Below are 16,813 nucleotides of genomic sequence, written 5' to 3'. Positions count from 1 at the left end.
CCTGTGTTTCGCGTAAACCAAGAAACCAACAGTATCTGAAAAGTTACAATGTTTTAAATACGACAATTCGTAGATATTTCACTGACCCCGTCGTAAACCACTACCGCGTTATTTCCAACTTCTCTCGATCTCCGTTAACCTTTACTCGTCATTGAGGCGCGTTTTTCGTTATTCGTTTTTGTTCCTCGATTATTTTTTTTCGGTATTTTCGTCGTCGATCAGACCGCGACAACGTTGACACGTCGTGTTTTTTTTTTAACTATTCATAAACATCATTATGTTTTATTATACAAACACGGACGGCTATACGAAATTGTACGACTTGTACATGGTTTGTTAATATTACATCCGTTGAATAGAAAACTGTAATTAAATACCACACTCGAACAACAGTGACAAACTGACCGATCACTATGTTAAACCGAATGTTTTTTGACCCCCGTATTAGATTATCTATAGGGATACGAATAATTAGGTTCAATACGCTATATGCTATGTTCGACGGGTCAAGTCGGTTAATTATTCGGATCATTTTCTTGGTCCAACATCATCAGTGTCGTATGCAACTTACTGAAACGTAAACGGTGTCGTGATCTCTGGCTATGATCAAACACATCAATGATAAATAAACGCATATAAATAACGTTATCAATAGCTACGTGCATTGTAATGGTTTCATTGTTCCCAGCCGACTGCCTTTATACGCTCATCAGCTGGTGGAACATATACATATCTTACCGATGCTATGCATTACGCAAAGTACACGGGAAAAAATTTCATTTATAAATGTATTCCGTTATTTATTATCAATTTATTTGTTAAACCCCCGCGAAGAATGATTTGAGCAAATCTTCTGTTCAACGGAACAGAGTGCCACCCACACTAACTGGGATTCACTATACCAGTTGCTATTCGCAATGTCTTATACCTGTTTTTGACGTACAGTCTCCAAAGCTTGTTGTAATTTTTTGAGCCTGGACACTTGCAGCAATTCGTTCAATGGCATTTTCCGCCATGACTGTCGACACCTTTGACATCGTTAGTACACATTTATACCTGTATTTTACTTTATAGCACTTGCGGCAGACAGCGTATCGGACCTAACCTAACCAAATATAATAATGAAAACAAAACACGTCGGTAAAGATTTAAATGTACAAAAATATAAACGTCTTTCCCGAACACGAAACACGATGTATACGTCTATTTTTTGTTATACAGGCTATTATAGGTATAATAGCTATTTATTTGGACTATAGATTATATCATCGGTTTTTTAATACCTATTTTCGTCGCTTTTTTTAACGCAATGTTTTAAAAACGCTCAAATCAACAAATGCTGAGACCAAACCAGCCCTGGAAAAGTTTTGTTTCTTATTCTAAAATATATTTAGCTCTTGTTCCGTCGGTGTTGGGAAAAATCAAGTCAATGTTATTTTTTTCTTCACTTCTTTGTGTCGACCTCACCATCATATTGGTTTTAGTAAATCACTATAATACTGAACTCGATTTAATACGAACATATTTAATTTCATCGAAAAAAAGACGTCTAAGTGATTACGTAACGTTAGTAATTGATTACGATATAAACTGTGATTACATGTTAATGATTTTTTTATAATATTGACACATGACGCGAGGTGCTTATCGACGAGTTCGACTCGTAAGGAGATAAACAGTTCAGTGACAATCGCTTCACGAGACCCACGTCATTAACCCTGCAAGCGGAGTTCAAGTACAATAGGGTAGGGACGACGTTGTGTTCGGTGGACAGCCCGGGGTTTAAGAAACAAAAATACATTACTATTATTCGTGTTTACGTAGACCAAATCACAATCGATTCGAAACGACTCCCGGACGACGATGCACACGTTATGAATAATAGTATTAAAAATGCATCGGTATGACCGCCGCCGCCGTTATTAAGCAATAAGTGTAGCGGTGGTCATAATAACTAATAAGCATAACACTGTATTGGAACATATGTTTGTTGTTTCTAATGCTATTAGCAAAGAGTATTATAAATATTTACAAGTAGTATTACGGACATGCGCAGAAAGTGTTCGGTACGTTATATGTGTCGGACAATGGACGTGTTCCGTGTAATGCACGTTTAAGTAAATAGCAAACAATAATAATATATGTACGGGCTCATGTGCTGTTGTGCGTTCACACGACGCGCGTGTAGGCCACAAGTCGAAGCCGGTTTCTCGATACCTTCTCCTCTCCTCGCCCCTACAACAATACATCCATTCCCCGTGCGTTCGGTCGACGCGCTGTATACCGGTAATTTAAATTGCGGTTTTTTACGTATTATTGTCTCCATTAATTATTTTTGTGTGGAAAAAAACACACGAAAAAAATAAAAAAAATAATAAAAAAGATATAGTATATAATTGACGGTTGTTGATAATATTTCATAAACGGTTTGTAATTTTTCCGCCGTTTCGACGAGGGACGAGTGCTTCGAAGACAACGCCGATTACCGGATATATTAACAATAATAATAGATCGATACGCGTTGTGTACCCCGTCGAAAGCGTTCGCGAACGAATATTCGTCGTCGTTTCGAACGTTCTCGTTTACGGTTCGATGTGCGGTCGACCGATATTAATTTACAAGTGCGCGGCAAGTGTACACGTGGATTAAACCGATGTAGGTGCACTCGTAACGCGAAACTCGGCGGCGGCAGTTCAAAGCGGAAACCGTTCGAAAAGAGTCCTTTGACGAACCAGTTGCAGCGATTTCCTGTTCACGACTGCGCTGCCATTTCTACGGCATTGTTTTACATTCCCCTTGTATTTCGACTGTGGCACACTATACTGCAATATTTTGTACTTAGCGACTCGCCAAAAAAAAAAAAAAACTAAGGTAATGACCGAAAAAAATAACCTTGTACAATATATTTTATAACTAAAGACCGGATATAATTGCATTAAAAATATCTTAAAATTGCACTAAAAAAATGCCAAAATTGCTATGAAAATGTATCAAAACTGCAGTATAAATATGTTAAAAAAATTGCAATGAAATACATTAAAATTACATATTATAGTAAAATCATATCAAATATATAATCATTAATTACTTACTTAAATAATATTATGTACATCAAAATATAATATTTACAAAATGTATCATTTTTTTAAATTAAAATTTATAATTATATACATTTCTAAATTGTGTTCTTGAAAATTGTATCGTTTTGTTACTTAAAATATGTTTATATAATGAAAAAGTACGTTTAACGTCGACACTTGTTATCGATGCATATTTAAAATAGTTTAAACAATTGGGTGATGTATCTAAATAAACATATTGATTTCCTGTCATAATCTCAGAGTAAGTTTTAATAGTTTTATACCCTTCATTTTTTTCTAAGACATATTTAAATTTATCTTTAACTATTTTTTTATCGGGACGGGAAAAATTTATAGAAATATTTATACTAATTATTTTTATTTAGTTAGTATTTGTTTAGTATTCATTTATTTAGTATTTATACTAAATATGTTTAAACTATTAAGTAATTGATTATTTGATTCTTCTAAATTTGTGAGTTTTGTGGATAACTCAAATCAATATAATTTTAAAAATCCTTAACTACAATTAATTACTTGTAAAAATATACGTCGTAGTTATATTTTTTATGTAAAATCACTTAGGAAATAATAATTTGTATATTTTATCACGTGAAGTATACAGAAATTGCAATAATTGCAAAATCGTTGAAAATTGCAAACAATTGCATTATTAAATTAAATAGGAAGACTGTAATTAATCTGATTCGTATACATATTTGATCAGATTTGATTTACTGGGTATCAATAAAAAATTGCAATATCTATTAAATCCGCTCTTTAGTTATAACGTACATACGTATGCTTCATTGTTAGTGTTTCATTCTAACGAGGAATAATTTAATCGGAATACTTAGGTACATTAAAAATGTCAAACAGTACAGCTCCATCTCTGTATAAATGTAAAATGTGTGATACATTAAATAAACAATGAAAACTATAGCTAGTTCAAATGTTGTTCATTTCTATTAAATATAACTATCAACTAGAATTAACTTCTATAGCATTTGCTCTATTGTCATCAGAATATCAGGTAATGGTGATGATCGCGCATGTAAGTCTTAGAAACATTATTAATCAAAAATCTATCTCTATTTCTAAGTGGATTTAGTGTTAATCAGATTAAGGGAAAATTTTAAAATTATTTAATATCTTTAGTTTGGAATACACAATGAAAATAATTCCTATTTTTATTGGTTCTGAATTGAAATACGACGGTAGATCCGAATTCCGTGCGCGTTAAACTTCAAATTTGACGTATTATGACGGTTTTGAACTACTTCAAGAGTCGTATCAAATAGTATTGCAGTTATCGTACATTGTAATGTTTGTCAGTTTTAACGTTTACATTTAACGGACCTGGTGACACGGCGCAGTTAGAATGACGGCGATTGCGTCTTCAGGCCTTCGTCATATTGACGCGGTACTTTTAACGCGTAAACGATAAAGTCACGTACGTATTTTATTTATTTTTTTTTAAATTTTTTTTTTTTTTTAGCATAAATACGTATATAGAATAAAGCGCGCGATTAAAAACTCGTTTTCACGCGCGTGCTTGGAAAATAAAAATTCGCTTCGCCACCCGCCACATCGTCTTGTCTCGCACGAATAAAATGTTGTTTACTCTTACACGCGGTTATCTCGGTATATACCATAGCAACCGTTCGCGGCCAACGCCAGATTTGCATAGAAATGCGATCCAACGTACGTACACGTTTATACTTGTGAATATTATCGAGCGAAAAAGCACAGGGAAGAGCGCGTGATTTATGCGTGTTGATAACGCGCACACGAAACGTATAATGACGACGCCGCCGTTGTATCATCATCATCATCATCATCATCATTAACTCAACCCTAACAAGTATTAACCGTATTTTCGGATTTTAGTCGTTGTTCGCGTGCGTGCCTATCGGATACGACGTCTAACGAACGCCAGAGCGTATCGTGTTTTAACGACGACCTGCCGGACGTGCGTATTTGACAACAATGTTTATTACGGTCAGGGCCGTATTTGAGGTCTGGTGGCGCACTTGGTGAATCATTGTATTTGCCCCCTCCCCCTCAACGGGAGATTTGCATTTTTTTACAAAAAATCATTTAAGATACATACAACATGTATAAAAACGTAGTATACAAGGTAATAATTACTAATAAGCTTTAATAACTATTTGTATTACTTTAAAATATATTAACAATCAATACATTATGAAAAAATGTAATTTTCTTCAAAAGTTTTTTTTTTTTTACAATTGTGTTAGATGATTTTAAATTAATTTTAATACAATATTACTATGGTACTTTTCTTGCTTTTTTGAGGATAATTTATCAATGACATTATCAAATTAAATTGTTCTAACTACATTTTTTTCATATTTCGTGAAAAATACTACATAAGTTGGGGAAAGGTGTCCAAAGTGTCATAAGGTTCAAAATAGTGTCACACACTAGGATTTTATTTTTTCTTTTATGAAAACTTCAAGGTTGTGTACAAGAATATGTCAGGGATCATAATATGTAATCAGAAAAAACTTTAGGAAAATAAATAAAAAATATTTTTTAAAAATTTACAAAATTGACCACTTTGACCACCTAGGTCGGCAAAGTGGTTAGTCAATGTCCACTTTGACTAGCTGCTTAAAATGTCTATTATTATTATTCATTATTTAATAATATGATTATATATAACTTATATATTCTTAAAAAAATTTTTCTTAGATAAATAAGTCTTTTAATTTCAATCTTGTAAGTTTCATATTTATATTTTTTAAATTAATTAACAAACTAATCAGACTTAATTGGTACTTTATTATTAACGAAATATATTTTATTAACAACAACGTTTCTGAGATAAATAAGTAATTTAATTTCAATCTTCGAGTTTCTTATTAATATTTCTAAAATTAATCGGACTTTGTACTAATAACTTAACTAATAACAATATTAATTATTAAGTAGACATGATAAAAGTGAAAAATATTCGACATGCAGGTAAACTGGTCACCATAGTGACCACTTTGCCCTTTAAATAATGTTAAATTTACTATTTAAAAAAAATATTAATCCTATTAACTTATTTAACTTAAATTAATTCTATAATATATAAATAGGTACTTATGTAGATTTCGGAAAAAAAATAGTTTTGGTATATTTATTACTATGTTTATAAATATAATTATTTATTCGGAACACTTACCTTATATCACCCGCATAAAAAAATTTAATTTTTGTTTTAAACGATAACGGCAAATGTTATTATCATTAGTAGTTTATCAGTTTATAAATATGATAACAATGAATCAATCTACATGTTATAATCAGCTGTTTATTTATTAATGACCGAATAATAAGACATGACCACTTTACCCGCTATGGTCACTTTGTACACCTTTCCCCTAACGTTGAAATTCGCGTCCCTCTTAGAATTGCGCTCCTGAACCATGCTCTGCACTGAATACGATCCTGATTACGGTTTTCAATTACGTGCGGTTGCATTCTCCGAGTCGGCGAAACGGCACGCGCGGGACTCATTTACTGCAGCGCGTGCCGTCGTGCATCTTAATCTTTACCCCTCTGATTCGAGTAGCACTGCTTAGCGTCGCAGGGACCGCCTTCGTCGGACCGAAATCCTTTGAAATGGTAATATTTCGTGCGCGCACACGTTTCGAACGAACGCGTCCGACGGAATAAATCGAATAGAAAGAAAAAAAAATAGTCGCGTTCGCGTCAGAACGGGCAGATGTATTTTTCCTCTGTCGAAGACCAACCTTGGACCCCGACGCCGGAATCACTTTTTACGGTGTATGCCCACGTATATCGAACGGACGCTTTGTCCCGCAAATACGCCGGTTACCGTTTGGTCCCGGGGAATCCCGAGTGCGAGGAAAACACGTCGAAACACGGCGTTGGGCTTGCGCGCGAGGAGTTGGCTGCGGCGAGCGGGAAAGAAACGCGTCCGAAGCGGAAGCGGTGCGCCCCCCAGCCGTGTGACGGAAACCGCGTGCGTGCGGGATCCTTGATCTCGAAATAGATCGTCGGCGGAGGCGGCACACCCTTCGCGCGTCAAACGAAACCGCTCTCGTGAAGGACCCCATTCCACTGCGTTTCCGCAGTTCGACGATTCGTACCGATCGTGTGAGGTGCGCGTTTCGATTTCCGTTTCTCCGTCCGACCGCGCGTTAACGCTGTTGTGTTTTCAGTTCAGAGTTTAATAACGTGCGTTTGTTTGTCTACGCGTCTCGAACGCGTTCTTGTTCGACATTCCGCCACCGACGGACGGAAAATAAAAATAAAAAAACCAGCGCGCGCGTTTCTCGTGGACGGCGACGTAAAACGTGTTTCGCGCGGTCCGGTCCGAGACGAACGCACGTGCACTCAATCGCATCGAAAGTGCTCCTGAAAAACGATGTTGTGACGGTCGCGTTCATAATGCCACACCGTTCGTCGTACCGTTCAGTGTTCCGTGACGTCCGATCGGAGCGCAAGACCGGCGGCACGAGTTTACCGAGTCCGCGCCTCATGCCGACAACGAAAAACACGTCACTAAGGTTCGTGGAAAGATTACGGCATTCTTTTTTGTATTTTTTTTTTTTTTAATATTTTTACGTTTGACGTCCGTGCCGAGTGACGATCGACGGTCGTTGCCGTGTAGGCGCTACGTTTCGGTTTGCTTGTCGCGAACGGCTGAGATGTGTCGTACGCGACAACGAGCGTGCCAAAACGCTCTGCGACGAAGTCGATCGTGAGCAACGCAGCGGCGCCGTCGAACGGTTATTGTAAACTTATCGTCGGTTCGGCGGGGAAAGGACGATCGGCCGAGAGGATAGTACCAGGCTTGCCGGCAATCAATTGGCTGATTGCTGCGAAAAAAAGAAAACGTTTACCCCTCTCGTGTTTTCCCAGCCGATTGTTGCACACGACCACCGAGGTAAAACCATCGCGATCCCACGGTCGACCGGTTCGCGAGAACGTTCTATAAATGGCCGACCGAGTTGGTCTTTTGTCGATACCGCGAGAAAATCGCAAAAAAAAAAAAAAAAAACATCTCACATATAACACCGCAACTTATGTTAAGAATTGACATTCAGATACGAATCACAAAGCACTCAGTGATCTCCGAAATCGACTTGCATGCGGTCAGTGTTCGAATTGGAAAATTTATAAACGTTACTAAAATGGTGTATTCAGGGACTTTTCTCGAGACCCTCTAAAAAAAATAGTCGACTTATTCAATCCTTTACGTGTCCCCCCCCCACCAACCATCACTAACTGAATACTGCGTGTGCTGCCGCATTAGTCCATTTGTCCGTTGCGAAAAAACTCGTCGCGCCGCAATATTGTCACCGCTCCGTTCTCGAAAATCGTGATCCTAAAAATATTTTCTGATTATCACGGGACCGGAACGAAAGGAATTTAATTAAAAACCCTTGTCTTCCATTACTGTAACCCTTAAAAGTTTTTGCGGTCACAAGCCCCGTTTATGAAGTATAATATACCCACTGACCGTACGAAACGCAATAAAACGACCCGAACCGTGTTCGCGATAAACCCTATTTTTTTTTATTTTTATATTTTTTGCCAACCGCGCGATAATCATGTTTTCACTTGTTTTTCGAATGCACCGGAAACGTGACCTTCTGCGCCAGCGGTTGTATATGGCTATGGACGTAAAAACGTTACCATAGTTGGAAGACCTCCAAATATCACAGGTAATGTTTTACGCGTCTACCCGAGTACGACTCGATTCGTGCGCACGCGAAAACGTACACGATTTATACACGAACGCCTGTGCAAACCGTGTTTTTTACGAATTCCACGGAAACATAAACATGTTTGGAGTTCACGTGACGGACCGCGTAGATTTTTTCTACCATGTCCACCGTTTATTTGTCGATTCGAATTTGCACAAGTCTAATTTTGGATAACTCGAATTTTTCTTTTTTGCCCCAATCGAGATTCCACAACTGTGTATATAGTACGTACGACATCAATATTCCTTCATATTATCATCATACTCGACGCCGATGGATCTATACGTTATTTCACGTTCCCCCGTTACGCTTACTTTGATTTGAATAAAATGTTTTAATACAACATTATGCACCATCGGGTGCACGGGGAGGGACGATAACACCGAAAGAGTATGGTTTATCGCAAAAAAAGAAAATAAGTTGTGCAAAAAAAAAAAAAAAAAAAGCGGAGGCGGCAGAACAACGAGATCGAAAGTCTTTTGTGATGCTCATTGTATTGTATACGTGTTTTATACGTTTTACTTGTTATTATTACGGCGAGCCGACGCCGGGAGAACGTAAACACTGCGGTATGACTACGATTATAGTGCAGCACGCCATTATTGTTTTTATTTTCCGATCGTGATCCATAATCTAACCGCATGCGTTATTATAATTATATGTAAATAATAAATATATTCAAATGGTTCGCGCGTGCACACGTATGTATTTTATTTTACGTTATTTATGCGATCGCGATTCCGATATTGTAAAACGAATCCGAGCCGACGACGACGACGACGACGGTCAAGTACTCGGCCGAACGCGAACGGTCTTGACCTAAATCAACCGCGACTTATGCCTTCTGGAATGATCTTATAGTTTTTCTTTTGTCCGAGTCCGCGCGATGACAGCGAAATGTCCAGCTGCTTCTGTTCACCTATTATCACCGTTTACGCGGTAATCGACGTCGACGGTGACGGCGTCCTTCTGATGCCCGTAAATGGTGTTCAACTCCATTTTTTTTACTTTTTTTTTTACGTGTGTACACGTATTTTATGGCACGCACGGCGCTTGGCGCTCGTCAACTAGACTTTCTATTTTCCAATCCAGCACGAATGCGGTTTCGAAAAATTACGAAAAAAAAAAAAAACTGGAAAATTTTAGAGGAAAAAAGAACGAAGAGGTTGTTAGTGAGAAATACGTCTTTGCAGAGAGATGGCGAAGGTACGAACGCAAACTTGCTGAAAATAATTAGCGTAAAAGATGATTTCATGCGAATGTCCAAGACCGGTTTGAAGGATCTTTTAGAAAATATCACTCCAATAATTATCTCCGTAAGTTTTGCCTTTATTCGTAAGTGTAAGAAACAATTCAATCACTTCTATTAATTGATAAGTTTTCTTTTCGTCTAACACAAAATCACTCGTCGTAGAATAACTATATAATTGATGTACATGTATACTTTTAAACATAATATTCAATTACGTAAAGGTTATGAAGACTGTTCACTGTAGTGCATTATATTTGATGCAATTATATCAATAAGGAATCTTTAGTATTGTACCAGGTACGACGGACAGGGCCGCTCTATTCATTTATGTGAAGCGTTATAAAAACAAGGGCAGCCGAAAATTTAAGACGATTGTGTAAGCTTGGAAGAAATGATCATAGTAATTACTCGTCTAATAATAATACATTATTGTAAACGGGACGTAAAAAACGTTTCAAAAAATAACTGAAAATAATTTTAATAGCATTTTCGACGTTTAACAAAACTCTAGACAGTGTTCTGATGTATAAAATTGTTAGTTGGTGGAGGCAAGTTTTTTGTATAACGTAGACGGATAATATCGCGGCGTGTAAAATATCTGAGCTCCGACGATTACTTTTTCCTATTAGAGTTTTGTTCGTACAGCATGTGTACGTAAATTAAATCCGATGTATGCGTGCGCGACAAGGGTAAAGCTGTTCGTTGGTTTTTTTATATTTTTTATAACCATTTAGAGTGACAGAAGACATTAAATTATATTGCGCCTCGTAGCGCGTTGCGATTTTGCACCAAGGCCGTCCGTGGTTGCGGACGAAAAGCGAACACGAATACAATGGCCGTTTCGGATTCGTGACGAAGACGATGGAAAACCGCGATCGAAAAATTCGCGACTCTTGGACTAAATAGCATTTCTCCGTGCGTTTAAAAATATCCTCTTTTTATTTATTTTGTACACAACGCGCGTAAAAAAAAAAAATGTAACAACGGTAAGAATAGAGTGCATTCATTTTTTGAACTGCCTTTGTTCGATATTTTACGCGTACGGGTATCGCGAATTCGCGACACGTTTCACTCGACATTTTTTTCATTCGTTTTTTTTTTTTTTTTTTGTCTAAAACGTGGATAAACAGTAGTTTATGAATAGAAATAAATAAATGCTCAGCCCGGATTGTTATTATTATTTTCAGTACGAAACCGGTCGTACGTTGCAAACGTAATAATACTCCGGACTTGGCTTTTAATTATATTGATTTCTGTGTATAAGCTATTTATTTTGCATCAATTGTGACCAGCTATAACCGTTTACTAATATTTGTTTTTTTCGACAATTATTGGTTTGTTCGTTCGAAATTCCATTTGTTTTGGGACAATGGTTTACGCGTTAACAGTTGAGACCTTGCTTTCGTCCATCGAGAAGCTGTAACGCGCCGATTAAATACGCATCGTGGTTTGAAGGCGGCTTCGAAATCTAAATCACACGGTTTACGAAACGTTCATCACGGTTTTTCTTCATACGTATACGTGTAGTTAAAACGACGGACACAGCGTTAGCATTTTAAAAACTATTAACCTCAAACTACTGATTTCAGATACCGCCGTACGAACAAATCTATTGTTTGCGTGGTTAAAAATCGGATGCAAAATTGTTGCACGGAACTCGAGGGATCAAAAGATTCGATCAGCGCGAGACCGGGTTTCACGTATGAACATTGCGCAGTACGCATTATCCGGCGTGCATATCATTAACGCCGGGGTTCGGATTTCCGTGCACCGTTCGCTGTTGTCCTAGGTCCTTAGAACGCGATACGACGTGTTTCGATTTCGCCGGGCACGCGGTATCGCGATCCTGAACCAAATGCACACTTGCGTCAACGATGATAATGCGCGCACGCGGCGACGACTACGCTAAAACAGTGTCCGTCTAACCGGTGACCGTCGGAATCGATTCAACAGTATCGGGCGGCGGAAGCGACGAGGTTTTTGTTTTTTGTTTCCACCGCTAACAAACTGGAAAGCGTCTAAAAAACAAACAACGATCCTTACGATTCGATCGTACGCGTTTGACAACGTAGCTGCGCGCAATGTAGATTGAAACCACACGCGATACGAATCGTCTCGTCCGCGACACAATACGTTGCGCGCCTGTACGCCTAACCTCTCGAACGGTTTTAACGGTTTTGAGTTGTATACTCGTATCGCTTATCATATTCGATCGTACGTATGGGCTCCGGTGCCGGGTTTTCGATTTGCACGTTTCGCCCCTCGTTAGCACCGTTCGAAAATCGAATGCAACATTGCGGTTTACGGTTTCTCGACTAACTGTACCAGTTTTATAAATCGCGCACACGTAAAACCCACCGCTGGTAGCAGCTCGCCGGAAACGTGCGCACGACACCGTCGCCGTGGTGGTCCGCACACGATCGTCTCGGATGCGCACACGTGGCCATTACGGAAACGTAATTATTTCGCCGAGCTGATGGCATCGAATCCGTTGCTCTACTACGACGTCGAAAAGTAAAGTCGAAAAAAAAAAAAAAACAGAAATAAACAACGTTTTTCTTTCTTTCTTATTTCTCGATAGCTAATTTTTTTTTCAATTCGTTTCCGTAGACACTCCGCCACCTACCGTACCGCGCACGTCTACTGACCGACCACGATGTGTGCTTTCGCGAAATCGTACCGCCGACCGTTATTTAATTTTTGTTTCCCCCTCCCTCCCCCGTTACGATATCAAATCGTGCATTACAACGTACGTTTATGATATTCATTGCAGTTAGTTCGCTTGTGCAGGTGAAAGCGCCGTGTAACCAAATACTAATATTAATCCGGTTTTCTGTTGCGAATAATCCGTGTGTAGACGGTTCGCGCAGCGTACAAGTCGGTGTACGTATAAATTACAATTCAAATTAGTTTTTGGTTTTTTTCGCACTCAGTTGCGGTGAACTTCACGGTCGAAAAATGAAACGATCAACGGTTCTGCGTTGGATACCACCGCGGTTGTCCGCTTGTAGACGACGTGCAACCAGTCGCACTGCTGATGTACGATATTCGACGTGACTGCAAAACGAACTGCTCGATCATCAGCGTTTATTCCGCGTGAACGTGTTTCGTACGGTGGAACCTCGATTAACCGTGTCCCGGTTATCTGTGTTCACGATTAACCGTGCTCACTCTTCCAAAATTATCTGCGTTTAACATTGTTCGTCTGAAAAGTTTTATCAGGTCGGACGAACGTATTTCTATCGAAAAACGTAAAAGACCTTTTCAACGATAAAAATATGGCCATATATGTTACGGGGAGATAAAAGGTATTTACTGGAGACTAATAGAGGTTCTTCAACAATCATATTTATCTAATTACGTTATAACTAATACATATATATATATAAATTCTGTCGAATTTGTTCCATATTATTTAATGTGTTTTTAGCATTTGCTATAGCAGGGCGTATTTAGGGGAGGGGGTGATATGGGTATTAGAATATCCCCCATTGATTTTATTTTATGGTATTTCACCAAATTGTAAGCTTACTTTGATTATTTGAATAAACGTTGTGTACAACTTTTATGTTTTACATTTGCTGTCTTAATGTAATCATTTTCATTTATATGAATACATGGAATTTATTTATTTAATACGGGGCAGGGGGCAGAGGCTCTACTCACCTTAAGTCTTATAAATTTTAAAACATCCCCGTTCAATGAATCCTGGATACGCCACTGCACCTATGCACACAACATTAGACATTTTTTCACAGTTCGTTTAGTAAAAAGTCTCGATTAACCGTGTTTTAAAATGTTTGTAATTACTAACAACTAACTCGATGTTTTTAATTTTGTTTAATAATTTTATTATGTTTAAACTCAATAAGTATGATTATTATTAACTATTAATTATTAGAAAATAATTCTCGAGAAGTGTATTTGATTATTGGTCTATGATAGGGCGTAGTTTTATCATTTTCCCCGGGCGTAAAAATTCTTAGTTCCTCCTCTGCCTGCAGCTGCGCCGTGGTCATTGATGTTTTTAATTGTTCACATCGACGGTAACTATCGGACGACGTTCCCGCGAAATTCAAAACGGCCGACCGTGTAATCGCGCGCAATGTTCTTTCGACGGCTTTAACCGACCGCGTTGTGCCGCGTTAAAACGCCGTTAAGATCGACGCGTCAAAACCGATTCAAACGTTCGCCGCGCACAGTTACCGGCGACAATAACAATGTCAATATCGTTGTGCACATGTCTCGGCCGCCTTTTATTGTGAATGACGGCTGTACCTTGCGCGTGCGATGTTTACCATATTATGTTTTCGTGCCGTTTCGCTCCGACGAATGATCAACACCGTTAAACGATACGTGAATATTCGAACGATTTAAGCGCGACAGATTTCCTCGTGCGCACATCCAGTTGCCTCTTCCCCCGTTGCACACGTTGTTACACACGCGATCGTACACGAGCAAACAAAATCGTATACGATCGACGACGGTTGGTCGAAAGCGAAAAAAATAAAACTATAACTATTAGACACATACTTGTATCGTTATCGTTACGTGACGAGTGTACGTAGTATGTATGTGGTCGAGAATGAATATCGAGTACGACGTTGACGAGTCGGTGGTTTAAAAGAAAAAAAAAAAGGGAAAAAAGACGACGGAGGTAGTCCGGAAAGAACTGGCGAGCCGCTGCACCTTTTCACGGTTTTTCAAACGTGTGCCTGAATCCGTATGGCCCGTACCCAGGATTTTATACCGCGAAAAAAGATACGCGTTTTCAATGAACCGTTTTGAAAACGAGTTCCGAAATGTACCGTAAAAACGTGCTAATAGCGCATAATTTGTTTTCTTCTGTTAGCAGAATAGGAAAATAAATACCTATTCGTTTGTAAACCAATACGTTTGTAAACGACGAAACGAAGACTTTTTTTTCCGTAAAATTGAACCATCACGAGAATTATGAAAAACGCGAAATAAATCAAATTTAAAACGGAACAAATAGCACGAAAATCGGAGGAATAGCGTCATGAAACTACGGTTTAAAATCAGGAATCCTTGTTGCGTAACACGAACCGCATACAGCTTAACGTGACGTTTTTGTCAAATATTTGTCCTATTATAATTAGCCAAACGCCGTGTGATCCGAGCCCCGGCCATCGTAGCACGATAAAATTAACGACGTCGCGTGTTATAAATCGTGTACATTGAAAACCACTTATCGTACGCCTGTGTTCGTTCGATAAAACCGATTTAACAATCGCGTGTATCGTACGAGACAACGCGAGTCGCACGACAGCCATTCGACCAGTGGCGCCCAGACAGGTTACTAAGGGATGCAATTGCTTGTGCTCTCGTCGGGGGTAGGTGTAAGGGTAGGTTGGTGGGTATATAATTGGACAACTTGGATACCAAACATTATGGAGTATGGTAAGCAAATAACATTATTATTATAACACAAACATTATACCTATGCGGCACTGGGTGTAAACATCTTAATTTTAATTAATTATAATACTCGTAAATCTTAATTTCGTAAATTTATAGTTGTTTTAAGAGTTAATTACAGTTACAGACAACAAATTAAACAGAGGTATTTTTGTTAAAAAAAAAAAAAAAATTGGTGGATGGGCGGGTAACTTTTTTTAGTTGCATGTGCTCTCAAAATATTTCTGTGCGCCACTGCATTCGACTTCGGCGCAAGTTCGTGCCGAAATCCGTTGTCGGCGCGTGGTCTTTTGATTTCTTTTTTGTTTTTCCGCTGCGATGCCGTCACGTGAATTATACACTAGGTGATTTAAACCGCGCGCGGACGCGATTAAAAACCGCCGCGATTGCTCGCTCGAGTTTAAACAACAGCCACAATCGTTGTATTCATGCTGAAAAAACTGCGGACGTCCGTGTTCGTTCGCGCATGTCTGATTTTAGGCGAACGTTCGCCTTTAACCTCTACAATTAAACACATTGTTATCTACGGAACTATTCATACCAAGCGTTTTATTCGTCAATATTTATTATAGCTAGATCCCGGATTTATATGGATTTAAAAAGTGTCAAATTTGATGCAAATATGCAAAGAAAAATTTTAAACCTCCATAAAAGTGCATATACTTAGTACAAACATGCAAATGCATATAAATCCGAGCTCTAATTATAGCTATTCCATTTTATTTTACATGTTGGCGCGGTTTTTTTGTTGACACAGATGATCTGAAATCGTGTTTATGAACTAACCGACTTGTGTGCAGTGATAAGCGATTTTTAATCGTGGTGGTTTTTAATCTCGAGCGCGCGCAAATAGTTCGCCTAGCAGCTTTAAGACAACGCGAGTCGCACGTTCGACGTTGGTTCAAGTTCGTGCCGATATCCGTTGTCGGCGCCGTGGTCTTTCGATTTCTCTTTTGTTTTTCCGCGGTTCTGACCGTGTACTCCATGTGAACTTTCGTGCATAATAATGGCTGCAACGTTTTCGTTCGGTTACTTTTTCTTTTTTTTTTTTTTGTCAGGTTCGTCAGGTCACGTACGGCACATTGAGCCTTTTTTTAAATGTCGATATGTACGTGTACATAACGTGCGTACTCCGTTCAGACCAAAATTGAAACGTGTATCAATATGCGTGTTAAAAATGTCAAGTTAGTTATCAAAGATTAAAAGTTAGAAAACGAAAAAATATTTCTTGAAAATGTCACTCTTTTTTTTTTTGCTTTTTAATTAGGAAATATTTATAGTAAAGCGATTAC

At 38.4% G+C, this 16,813-nt stretch overlaps 1 protein-coding gene across 3 annotated transcripts in view; it reads left to right on the top strand.

Moving 5' to 3' along the window:
• LOC112691317 (shootin-1-like) overlaps positions 1-16,813 on the top strand; it is a 47,382-nt gene that overhangs the window by 13,066 nt on the left and 17,503 nt on the right. The window contains exon 1 of one of the 3 annotated variants that reach the window (XM_025565491.1): positions 7,259-7,627. The exons of the other annotated variants lie outside the window; for them this stretch is intronic. Within the exon in view, the coding sequence (XP_025421276.1) occupies positions 7,509-7,627 (119 nt within the window). The 5' untranslated portion in view covers positions 7,259-7,508. Of the gene's footprint in view, positions 1-7,258; positions 7,628-16,813 lie in introns of those variants that run through there. 3 annotated transcript variants of the gene reach the window in all.

This window comes from Sipha flava, unplaced genomic scaffold (assembly GCF_003268045.1).
Source record: "Sipha flava isolate LNK unplaced genomic scaffold, YSA_version1 598_pilon_pilon, whole genome shotgun sequence".
NCBI classification, from domain to species: Eukaryota; Metazoa; Arthropoda; class Insecta; order Hemiptera; family Aphididae; genus Sipha; species Sipha flava.
Note: the sequence above shows the minus strand (reverse complement) of the source record. Positions and strands in the feature narration are given on the sequence as shown.